This window comes from Phacochoerus africanus, chromosome 5 (genome assembly GCF_016906955.1).
Source record: "Phacochoerus africanus isolate WHEZ1 chromosome 5, ROS_Pafr_v1, whole genome shotgun sequence".
Lineage (NCBI taxonomy): Eukaryota > Metazoa > Chordata > Mammalia > Artiodactyla > Suidae > Phacochoerus > Phacochoerus africanus.
Window position 1 is genome coordinate 49,833,666 of NC_062548.1, and position 12,496 is coordinate 49,846,161.

Genomic DNA, 12,496 nt, shown 5'->3' on the forward strand with positions numbered 1-12,496 from the left:
AGTGATGAGCACTATTCTTCACCCTTCTGGTGCCAAGTGAGGGTCCAGCTGCCCAGTGCCAGGGGCAGGGCCAAACCCCCGACCCCGCAATGTCAGCAGGGAGACCCAACTTGCTCTGCACAGCTGGCCACACTGAATCACCTGGGAGCTTCCCCACCTCTGTCGCCCCACATCTGCAGATTTGACTCCGTGCCTGTGCTGCTCTATTTTGATAAAGCCCTTCAGCTGATCTGAAAGTGCAGCTAAGGTTTAGCATGCTTATTTCCCCCCCCCCCCCCCCCCCGAGAGAGGAAATCCTGAGCCTTGCATGTGGGAGGCAGTGGTCTAGGGTTCGAAACCTCCCTCCCTCCCGGGGTGGGGGAGGCCTGAGGCCAGAGCCTGGGGGAGTGGGAACTACTGCCTCAGACATGGAGCTGCCTGGCACCCTGACCCTTTCCCCCGGGACTGCCACAGGCTGGCTTGCTGAGCACCCACCCGTCCTCGCTTGCTCTATTTCCATCACTTGGGACAGATGGCAGGAAGTGGCAGTGGGCGTTGTGTCGTGCAGGCCCCGAGGATTTGGGATGGGGAGGCTTTGGGGAGCCTCACTTCTCCACCCACCCCTGGGCGGGCACCGACAGATGCCAGCCACGCAGCTTCCCTCCTGAGCGGGGAGCTGAGATGGTCATGAGTTCCTGCAGAACTCACGTGTGTGCGCGCATGCACGTGTGCCTGGGCCCCCGCCCCTCCCACAGCCCTGGCACGGGGGAGGGGAGCACTGAGTTGTCCCTGCCCTGCCCCTGATGGCTGCCACCTCAGCCAGAACACAAGCTCCTCACCTGCCCCTGGCTGCCCAGGCAACAAGGGCTTCTCATCAACTCAGGGGTGGACTCGAGCTGCTCATTGACAACATTCTCCTGTCAGGGTGCTAGCTCCACTCAGTCATCAAAAAATAGTAACATTCATACTCCCACCATGCTTGGAGCTCTCGCTAGGCTCCTGGGGCCGTGCTAAGCAGATCGTGGAGGATCTTATTTAGCTAGGAGATTGATAATATTTTCCCCAGGGAAATGAAGAGACCATGAAACAGAGAAGCTGAAAAACTTGTCTGAGGACACACAGCTACCAGGCTAACAGCTGACAAGGTGCAGCCGTGTCATCTCTGTGGCCACCTTAGTTCCCGGTCAGCCCACCAATTCCAAATGATGGGGATGGGCTCTGTGATATGTTGGGGGGGGGCTTTTATGTGAGGCCAGCTGATCTGCATCATGGCAAAACAGCACTTTTGGCAGTGGCCCCACCTCTACCCCAGCTTCCACCGCTCAGCACAGGGCCCCACCTCCAGCAATGGCAGCTGGAGGCTAGCCCAGATGGGGAGACAGAGGCCCAGGAAGGGGTGGACCATGCCCAAGCTCACAGAGTCACCTGGGCAGAGTTGGGGCTAGAATTTGACTCTCTGGGGTCACTGCCTAGAGGGCCCATCTTGAGACAGAATCTTAAATCCCGGCCGGGCCCAGGGGGTCACAGAGCGTGGCATTAGCAGCGGGACTTGGATTTTCCCCTTGCCTGCCCTAGGGGCATAAACTGGAGGGAGGGGTGGCCAGGAGGCGGCCAGGCCTGGGCCAACTCTCGGCTGTCCTGCTCAGTTCAGCTCAGCCCCCTCTCCAACTCTGGCACCTGCAGGTCCCCTTGGTTCTCTCCCTGTCACATGGCTGCTCTGTGGCTCTAGGACGTGGGCTGATCACAGCTGACAGATGCACCTGTTTCAGAGAAACATCAGTCAGCTGGGGGGGTTGGGGGGAGTGTGGTGACTCACTCCACAAGCATCCTCCCTCCCTCCCTCTCTGTCTCCTTCCTGCCTGGGGCCGGAGGACCAGCTAAGGAAGAATTGCCAAGTTCTTGGCCCATCTCTTTTCTTTGCCTTGGAAACCAAGATTGCCCCTCTCCCTCACAAAGGCCACATTCAGGGCTCTGCAGCTGCTCCTGAGTGTCCCCAGAGATGTTCCTGGGTGAGGTGGGAGAGCAGATGGGCCCCAAGCCAGCCCAAGTCAGCAAAGCAGCTCCCACTCTTGCAGAAGATTGTGATAACGAGAGGGCTCCTGATATCCTTTCCTTTGCAGCTCTGGACCCACAGACCAGAAAAGGACTGTGGCTGGCTCAAGGTCATGTGGCTAATCCAGGGGACATGGCCAGGGGTGGGGTCTGACTTGTGGGCACTCACCAAAGGGTCAGAGGGTGCAACAGGCCACAAACCCATGGAGCCAGCCCCCAAATGGGATGGGGCATGTCCTCAGCTGCCTGGTTACAGGCACACCCCTCTCTTCCTGTAGCCTTCTCCCAGGACCTCCCCAGCCATTCCCCCAAGCCCTAGGGAACTGAGCTTTGGAGTAAGAGAGAGCAGAGTTCAAACCCAGCTGTAACACTTTGTACAGCTGGCAGGCTCCAGTTTCCTCATCTCTAAAGTGGGTACAATACCAAGAGCTACCTCGGGGGCAGCATGGGGGTCCAGGCAGATCACACAGGTGCGGGGCCTGTTGGGAAGACCGTGGAAGCAGGAGCGGCCACCTCAGGCTCCCACCCTTCAGCCCGGACTTTGTCCCAGGCTCCAGCTGGAGAACAGTCAGAGCCACTTCACTACTCATCTCGATTTGGGGCTTGATTTCTATCTTCAGAAACAGAGGAGAAAATTAGGGCCCACCTCCCACGAATGCCCTGCAAGAAGGTGGGAACCTGGGCAGGTAGAGGGTGGACATGCCAGGCCATGAGGACCAGGTTGGTAGCCCACACCTGCTGCAGCCGGCCATGGGTTCTGTTTGCTCCTTTCTCATAAGAGCTCACGGAGTTCATGTCCTGTCTGCACAAGCCTTGCCACCCCTAGGCCTCACATTTGCACAAGGGGAAGTGGCAGTGCCTACCCCCCGGGATGTCGTGAGGATCCACAAATGACAGTGACAGACAGCAGAGGGTGGGTGAGGCGGGCCAACTCCCAGCCTGTGCTCTGTGCTCTGTCCTCTGAGCCATAGTCCCTATTGCCGCTACAGAGGAAGGTGATTTTTCAATCTCCCTGCCAACCTTGGAGAGGCACCGTGTAGTGTCACTGTCCCTGCCTCACCCAGGACCAGAAGGTGTAGGACCAGTTCCAGTCTCTGGCCAGGTCAGTTTCAGGAAGGCCACCAGCAGGCACAGTGACAGCCACTGGGGCTTGGTTATGGTGGAGGGCAGTGTGGAGTCACAAGGGCTTCGGGAAGGGCCAGATGCACCTGCAGGACTTGAACCATTCATTCCACCCCCCTGGCAGGGACAGGGAGTAGCCTCCTGGCAGGTAGGGCCAGCACAGGAAAGATAGGAGGAGGACTGTCCCCTGCCCGGGGGACATCTGCATGCAGCCTGACTCTAGAAATCCTACCCGAGTGCACGCAGCTCGTAATGCACAGGCCACTGTAGGTGGTCGCATGGTGTGGCTGTGCATACTGCATGCTTATGCTGATGCCTGTGGATCCATGGGACCTGTGCTTGCCGCAGCACGTGTGTGCAGTGACCACACAGTGTGTGAGCCTACGACAAGGTGCTAAGTTTCCCTCCTTCTGTCCTACCAGCCTGGAGGTTGCTGGGGAGATTTAAGGGGACAGGAGATAAAATACCTCTTCCACATGCCCTGTTGCCAGGCTCATGGGTTTCATGTCATCAGCTCTACCCATTCTCCTGGCACTCTTGAGAGATGGACCAGAAAGACCAGGGGTGGCCTGTGGTCTGGGGTACGGTGGCCTGGAGCCAGCAGCCACAAGCCCACTCTGGGCTGCTTGTCCTCGTGGGTGACAGAGGCGGGCATATATCTCTAGAGGGCTGGGGTGGGGGAGACTGCCAGATGCCAGCCCTGTATCCATTCTTCCTTACTCACAAAACCTTGATTTGAGGTGGGTTTTTCCTGCCCTTACTTCTATTTCCTGCTGCCCGTATGTGCTGGCTGGAGCTCCAGCAGCCATTTTGGACCTTAAGGTAACCTCAAGAATGGAAGCCAGTGAGACAGATGGAGCCTGAGAGCCCCTGCTGAGACAGATGGAGCCTAGTCCCTGCTGACTGTGGGGCCTCCGTGCCAGCCCTCTATTACCTCCCTCCAAATTTCTTCAGCATGATGGAGAAACACAAGCAACCTTGTTCAAAACCACTGTTATTTGGGCTGTTCTGTTACAAGCAACCAGATCTAATTCTGGTGTTTCTTCTTCCTTCCAAAGGAAGACTGTTTCAAACATGTGGGGAGCTGACAAGGCATCAATACACATTTTCCACGTATTGACTGTATTCTGGGGGACATCTTATTTTCCTTCCCTTTGTTTTTCTGCATTTCATTACTCTTCATCCTTCCCAACACCTTGCCACCATCTCCTGAACTCTATCCCAGGCGTTCTCCTCACACTATCTCTCTCCAACCTCCCAACAGCCCCACAGAGTTGGAACTACCAGTATGTGTCCCAGGCAGGGGTCTCAGAGCCCTTTAGGAAATAGGCATTCATTAATTACCTGCACTTATCCACCAGCCTTGAAACATAAGACATCCTCTCCCAGCACTCACCCTTCCCCTACACGACAGCGGTGGGCTCAGGGTCAGCACCTGGCACCTGCCCCATAACTTAACCACGTGACCGACCCCAGGCTCCTCCTCCGCACAGACGCTTAAGGTCCAAAGGGGACCCCAGGAGTCTAGCCTCCCAGCCAGGGCACTCCAGCACTTACTTTCTTAAAAGCGACCCTACAGGGGACATCCGGGGATGGGGTCAAAGGAGGAGGCACAACAAGGCTCTCTGGTCCAGGGCAACCCCCAGAAGCCCCCGCTCCCCAGCCCTAGGCGAACGCCGAGCACCCCAGCTCCTACCTTTGCCCGCTGCATCCTGGGCGCTGGAGGAAACTGTTGCCAGCCTTCCCTGAACGCAGTCGAGGCGAACAGGACTGCCGCCACCGCCGCCGGGCTGGCAGCCGCCTCATGTTTGCTTGGATCCAGACGTAATTGTTACTGGCGGCTCCACGCCCGCCCCCTGCCCACCCTCCCTCCGTGCGCGCATCTACACTACGCTCCACCCCCTCTGCTTTGCCTCCCTCCACACTCAACCTCTCCGGTCTCTCGCTCTCATCTTTTCCGTCTCTCCCAGGCTCTCTGGCCCACTCTCCGTACAAATCGTTCCTAACATTGCCCTCTTGGCCTGTCGAAGTCCGGTTCTCTCAGTGTCCCCTCTTCCCTGTCACCAGGTGTCTCTGTGTGCCACCTCCCCCCAACTGTCTTTCTCTAACCCACACTCTCTCTGCTCCCCGACCTTGGAACAGGGAGGTGGGGGTGCAGAGAGCCCGGGCTGGGGGGAGGGGAGCTCGGGCACAAGTTCCTGTCCTAGTAGGGGGCAGGGCAGCAGTGGGGCATGGAGAGCCTCCCAGAGCATTTTCCAGAACAGGCCAGCCCCTCCCTCATCCTACTGGCCCCTTCTTATGGACCCCAGGTGGCATGACCTCCCAGATGAGCTCAGGCCATTGCAGTCAAGGTGAGCTGCGGAGAGGGGGCTCCCTGCTGTCCCTCCAGCTACCCTACAGATGACCTCTGAGCACCCCTGGCATCTGGAATATCTCCTGGTAGGGACATTCTGGGTGCTGGGCCCTCTCACCACCACCGCCACCACCCCCACCCCCACCCCGGTGATGGCTACCATGGCACATTATGTGGGTCGCAGGCAGGGGTCTTGCACCTGCTTCATCTATGCCCACCTTTACCCATCTCCTTTCACCGTCCAGGGGCTCTGCCTGCCATGGGAGAGCCCACCCCAGCCCTGAGCTCCTTAACACTCTCCAGGTGGCCTGGCATCTGTCCCCAGTGTGTGGGTCTGGAATGGGACCACATCAGGGCAGCTGAGGGACCTGGCCAGAGCTCCTGGTGGTGGAGGGAAGGAGTGAGAGCCCCTGAGCATCCTGGGGAAGGGGTCCCTTCCTGCCCCTTAGGAGGGCAGACTCCTGGGCATTTGCTCAGTCCCCAGGGAAACCTCCCAGGAGCCAGGTGCCTGAAACATCTGCCAAGTTTCCCTTTTCTGCACCCCGAGGAGAGAGCCAGCCTGTGCCACTGGTTCCCATGGAAACAGAGCCCTGAGACACCCCCTCCTCTGCTTGCACAGGAGCTCTTGCGTGCCCTTCTCCATTTTGTTTTGTTTTGGGGGGTTTTTTTTGAGCCAGCCAATCAGCTTCAACTTTCAGATCCTGGGCGGAAAAAAATAGTCTGGAGCTGTTGACCCATGGAGGGAGGAGGACTGTTTCCTGAGCAGAGGTGGCCCAGGGTGTCTGGCCCGGCTGGACTTCCAGGCCCGCCTGGGCCTCACACTGGGCAGCGACTCAGAGGACACTGGATGACTGGATGCCCCTCCTGGCTGCGCACTGGGAAGAGGTGAGGGCAAGCCCCCTGCAGCTGTCAGTCAGGGTCAGAGTAGAGGCTGAACTCCTTGAGAGCCTGGGGGCCTTTCACCTGGTGACCTTGGCTCTGAGCAAGCAGGGACTTCCTGAGCCTGCTGAGTCCTTACGGTGGCCTTGGGAGGGAAATGTCATTATCTCTGCAGCTGATGAAGGTTAGACCCAGAAAAGCTAATGGATTTGCCCAAGGTCCTAGGTTAGAAAGTGACAAAGCCCAAAGTGAGCACAGGCCTAAAACTGCACACACACACACCCCACCCCCGCCCACCCGCCCCATGCTCCATACATGGTCTTGGAAACTTGCCAATCACGCCACCCAGGCCAGGCCTGGCCTTAATTATGGCCTGGTCTGCGGGGGTGGAAACAGAGAAGCCCTCCCCCACCCCAGGTTTGCCCTAAGGGCTGAGCTTCCATTACCCAGAGAGGCTTTCCTTCTGAATTAACAAGTTTATGAGCTTCAGCTACAATGAAAGGAGGCAGCTGCCCTCCCCTGGGCCCCCACACCCTTGGGCCTGGGGAACCTCCCACTGCAGCTGCCACCAAGGGGGTCCTCCTCCTAAAACACACTTCGAAGGGTGCCCCACCATGCTCTTTGCCTCTCATCCCCCCACTCTCGGCAGGGGCTTTTCTAGAGCCCTCCCAGCTGGTCCCACACAGGCCCCTGGGGATGGTAGGAACGAAAAAGGACAGGAGAGCAGGGCTCCCCACCTGGGCCTCAGTGGGTCCAACAGTGGTGTGGGTATGTGGGCAGTGGCAAACCCTCCCTGAGACTGTATGGGAGTTTCCAGAGATTCTTTGGCCATGCATCAGCCCCAAGGACCTTGCCTTGTCAGCCATGGACCTCAGCATGATGGGCTTCAGCTATGGTTTTCCTCATACTGGGGGGTGGGAAGCCCGAGGATGAGGATGTCTGGAAGGGATATTGGGCTTCAAGACTCCTTCAAGGAGCTAGAACCCAAAGTCTTTGACCAAGACAAGAATGACCAGACCCTTATCACCCCACCCATCTCATTGTAATGCTCCCTCCCCTACTTAGAGTAACCTGGCCTCCTCCTTTCTGTCCCTTCTAGGAAAGGTACATGGCTCACTCCTCACCCCAGTCCTATAGGGGGTTTATGTACCCCCAACCAACCAGCAAGTGTATCGTAAGACCCCTCTTTCCCCAACCAATCAGCAGGTCAGCAGGTTATCAAGAGACCGCTCCTCTCCCTGGGCTATAAAAACAGACACAACCATGTACTTGGCATTGGCTCTCCCTGATCATCAGGAAGTCATCCTGCTGCACGTGCAGTGTTTCTTATTCAATAAACTCTACTTTCTCTCCACCTCGCCATGCTCAATAAACTTCTTTCTTTTCACCCTGATACAAATCCAGAAATTCTTTTTCTGACCCACGTGCACAAAAGGGGGAAGGAAGGGATCATCTCAAGCCTGGAGGAAGGTTGAGTTTCCTTATGTTACAACATCTGCATATCTGCATATATCACTTTTTTTTTTTTTTTTGCATACATCACTTTTGAGAAGGCAGTGGCGAGCCACCTTAGCTGCCTTGGGGGTCACACCATCCCTACCCACAAGTCTTGGGGTCTTCTGGACTTTCTTTGATTGTTGCTCACAGTCCGCTCCACTCCAGGCCCAAGTTCAAATCCCTCCTCCTCAGGTAGCTCAAACCTGGCTTCATGGAGTCCTCAGCCTGCATCTTTTTTCAGACCCTTTCTGGCCCCAGTTCTGCCTGCCGCTGGCTGAAGGGCACAGAGAGTCAGGCAGAGGTGCTCAGTATATTTTGGGGTCCCACCAAGTGCTTCTGTTGATGAAGAACATCTCTTCTAGGTGGAGGTGGGTCTCACCAGGCCTGTGGAGGCCCCGAGAAATGTCTGTTGCCCCCAAACAGCCCATCCCAGGACGCCATGAACATGTCACCATGAGCCAGCACAGCTATGCAACTGGAAAGCCACCTGATGCAGCCTTACTGTGTGTCTTCCACTGGCTCTGGAACTTTCTTCCGCTGCCTGACCACCTGCTAGGTGGAAACCCGGCAGGCCCGGATGTACCCGCTACAGAGATACAGTGGTTCACTTCACAGCACACAACAGTCTCAGCTCAGGTTGAGGCTTTGGTCAAGGTCAAGGCCAGCCCTCCTGCTGGGTAGCACCAGCCTTCTGCCAGCTCAGTGAGGTGGGGCCTCATCCTGAACTGCACTCTGGGTCTGGCAGAGGTTTGAAGCTACTGCTCTTGCTCCTGTGGGCACCTCCATGGGTCCTCAGAGCCTGGCCATTGTCAGGCACCTCCCTGTCTTCCTTGTGCCCGGGGTATGTTACTTGTGCACATCAGTGGGCCTCGGAGCCCCAACACCACAGGCAGCTCCGCCTTCCCTCAGCTGGGGCCGTCCACCCTCCATTTAGCCTCCATGCTGACCCCCCTCACAGGAGACACTCATCTGGGTCAGCAGCCCTCTCTCTCCCTGGCTCTGCCAGCAGAACAGCCAGCCTGTCCTTGCTCTTTAGAACTTGTAGAAAGGCTGGGACATCAGGTTGCTGCAATTCTCATACTGCAGGGGATGCTGGGAGCTCTCTGAAGGCTCCCTTTAGTATTTTTAAAAATTTATTATTTTTTTTACGGCTGCACCTGCAGCATATGGAAGGTCCCAGGCTAGGGGTCGAATTTGAGCTACAGCTGCCAGCCTATACCACAGCCACAGCCACAGCCACAGCCACACTGGATCCAAGCTGCATCTGCGACCTACACTGTAGCTTGTGGCAACGTCGGATCCTTAATCCCCTGAGCAAGGCCAGGGATCGAACCTGCATCCTCATGGATACTAGTCAGGTTCTTAACCTGCTGAGCCACAACGGGAACTCCCTGAAGGCTCTCTTTAAAGTCTCTTCCTGGGAGTTTCAGTTGTGGCTTATCAGGTTAAGAACTCAACTAATATCCATGAGGATGTAGGTTTGATCCCTGGCCTCGCTCAGTGGGTTAAGGATCCCACGTTGCTGCAAGCTGTGGTGTAGGTCCCAAACACAGCTTGGATCCAGCATTGCTGTGGCTGTGGTATAGGCCGGCAGCTGCAGCTGATTTGACCCCTGGCCTGGGAATGTCCGTATGCCACAGGTGCGGCCCCTAAAAAGAAAATAAATACATACATACATACATAAATACTCTTCCTTTTGGCTTGATGTGAAGGGTAGGTCCCCCACCCCTCCCCTTGGGCTCAGCTTACCTCCCTCAAATCTCCCCTAACCTCATAGCTGACTCCTGGGTACCCTCAGCATGGCAGGTATGACTAAATAGGGCTCAGGCTGTCTAAAAGCTGCATCGCTGGCAGGCAAAGGTCAGGGCTGGGTGGGGTCATCTCTATGTACCCCCCCCCACCACCTTCCCCTTACCAGGTGCTGGGGTGTTCAATTTGTAGGATGGGTGACTGCTAGCTGCTCTGGGGGTGGCACATCCAGGAAATGCAAGGAAGGACTGGGGGCCACACAGAAGGGGCTTCATTCCAGCAGCACGTGGGGTGTGGACCAGGCTTCAGCCTCCTAGTTCAGTACCTGCATCCAGGCCTGGAGAGACGGGGCACTAGGAGCTAAGAGCAGAGGGGCCCTGGGTCCCAGGGTGAAAAGAAGGACCTGTCCTTGACCACTCAGAGCCGGGCCGCAGGCTGACACCCGAGAATTCAGGTATCACCTGAATTAAAAAGTGCCACCATTGTCAGTTGATTCTTTGGGGTAAGTTGCACCCTTTCTGCCTGGCCCACATCCAGTCCTGAGCCTTAGTTTTCTCAACAATAAATAGGTGAGTAACAGCGCCTATCTTGTAGTGAATTCGTGTGAAGTGCTTAACCCAATTCCTGATTTACACTCAGAGATCAATAAGTGAAACTGTTTGTCCCCTCAGGTAGCCTGAGTGGGTCCCTGGCCACACGGCCGGCCCTTTTTTACACACCTGGAGTCAGCCAGGACTACCCTGGCAGCCACCTGGCACCTGACTCCCTGACTCACGTGTCATTTCTTTGGCAGAATCTGCCACGCATGGCTCAGGGTCTTCGCTCTGGGATGGCCAGGCTGGCAGAACTCCCAGGGCCTCCAGTCTGTCACCCCTCCTGCCACAGGGATAGGAGGGACACCTGGATCACAGCTCTTTGGAGATAGTGCCTCCCTCCCACACACCCACAGGGGATGTAGCTGGCGGTGTGCCAGGAGGAAACCTCTAGGGCCACCAGGATCAGCGCATCTGAATCCAAGGTCTGGTGGGGCTTCAACTTAGGGGACCCTGAATCAGCCACAGAGCATCTCAGAGCTGCCTCAGCTCAACCGTGAAACAAGGATAAGGATCCCCACCCCCTCAGGGAATGTCCTGAGAACAGATAGGACAGTGACCACAAAGGAGCTATGTTTCATACATAAAGTAGTATGAGCATTTTAGGATCCCCATATATTTTTTTTTTTGTCTTTTTTGTTGTTGTTGTTGTTGTTGCTATTTCTTGGGCCGCTCCTGCGGCATATGGAGGTTCCCAGGCTAGCGGTCGAATCGGAGCTGCAGCCACCGGCCTATGCCAGAGCCACAGCAATGCAGGATCCGAGCCGTTAACCCACTGAGCAAGGGCAGGGACCAAACCCGCAACCTCATGGTTCCTAGTAGGATTCGTTAACCACTGCGCCACGACAGGAACTCCAGGATCTCCGTATTTTAAAGCTGGGCATGTTTGTAATTTTTTTTTTCTTTTTACAATACACCTGCAGCATATGGAAGTTCCTGGTCCAGGGATAAAATTGGAGCTGCAGTTGCAGGCCTACGCCACAGCAACACCAGATTCCAGCCACCTCTGTGACCTACACTCATGGCAATGTCAGATCTTTAACCCACCAAGTGAGGCCAGGGATCAAACCCACATCCTCACAGACACTATGGTGAGTTCTTAACCCGCTGAGCTACAACAGGAACTCCAATATATTTTGTTCTGTGGCTATTTCTGTCTGTCACGTAGAGTACCAGCCCCACCCCCGGGTTACCAGAGTTGACAGTGACACTCTCCAAACTGAGACCCTTTGAAAAGTTCAGGTTCAGTTGGCTGGGCCAAGGTTTCTGGATACTGAATTTAATGAGTGACAGCCTTTCCGAATTCATAAGGGGAAGATCAGTTAATTTCTTAAGGACTATTACTTCCGATCATGCTAGACTAGATAATTTGGACTAAATTCCCAGCTGAGGACAACTAAAAGCTGCTCAAAAAAATATTTCGTAGAGTTTGACTAGGGGCATCAGGGAGCAAAGAAGGCAGTAAAAAAACTAGAGTGTCAAGATCTGGGAAAAGAAGGAAGCCCAGAGATTTAAGCCTGGCACCTGGGGCTATTTTCCCCCTTGGGGGTCTGCCGATTCCAGCAGCTACTGCAAAGATGCTGGGCAGAGCTCTTAACAGCCTCTGGGACTAAGTAGGTAAAAACTAGATCCACCAAGAGCAGGGGGGTACCTGGAAAATCTTTCATGCTTTGGGTTGGGACCCCTGAGGGTTAAGGATCTTGTGTTATCACTGCTGTGGCATGGGTTCAGTCCCTGGCCTGGGGATTTCTATATGCCATGGGTGCAGCTAAAAAACAAACAGACAAACAAAAAACAACCTGGTTTGCAGGATCCTAAGCCAACTCCCTGATGTAAACATAATCCTCAAGGAGCAAGATCTATGCATTCCATGCTTCAAATTATTTCTACAGGTTTTCAGAAAAAATGTCTAGTGCTCAATTTTTGCCAAGCATGTGAGGAGACAAGATCACACTAACAAAAACCAAGAGAAATAACAGACACTAGAAACAGATTCCCAGAGCCTCCATATTAGGGAGTTATTGGACTTTAAAATAACTATACTTAGTTTTCTCAAATATATAAAATACAGTTTTGATACAGAACTAGAAATGATTTTTAATCATTTTCTATTTCTATTTTTATCCCATCAATCTTATTCTTTAAATACAGGGTGCCACAGCTCCCCACACAGGGCAACAGATGAAAAGTAAGCCAAACGTTCTCTTGGAAAAGCCAAAAAGAGGCAACTGTGTTACACTCAAGAATGCTTTTCTGAGAGTGTGCCTGCAAT

At 55.0% G+C, this 12,496-nt stretch overlaps 1 protein-coding gene across 1 annotated transcript in view; it reads right to left on the minus strand.

Annotated features, from left to right (window-relative positions):
- KCNIP3 (potassium voltage-gated channel interacting protein 3) overlaps positions 1–4,966 on the minus strand; it is a 92,946-nt gene extending 87,980 nt beyond the window's left edge. Inside the window, exon 1 of the mRNA XM_047781218.1 lies at positions 4,850–4,966. Coding sequence (XP_047637174.1) covers positions 4,850–4,864 — 15 coding nt within the window. The 5' untranslated portion in view covers positions 4,865–4,966. The remainder of the gene's footprint in view (positions 1–4,849) is intronic.
- Between the last annotated feature and the right edge of the window lie 7,530 nt (positions 4,967–12,496).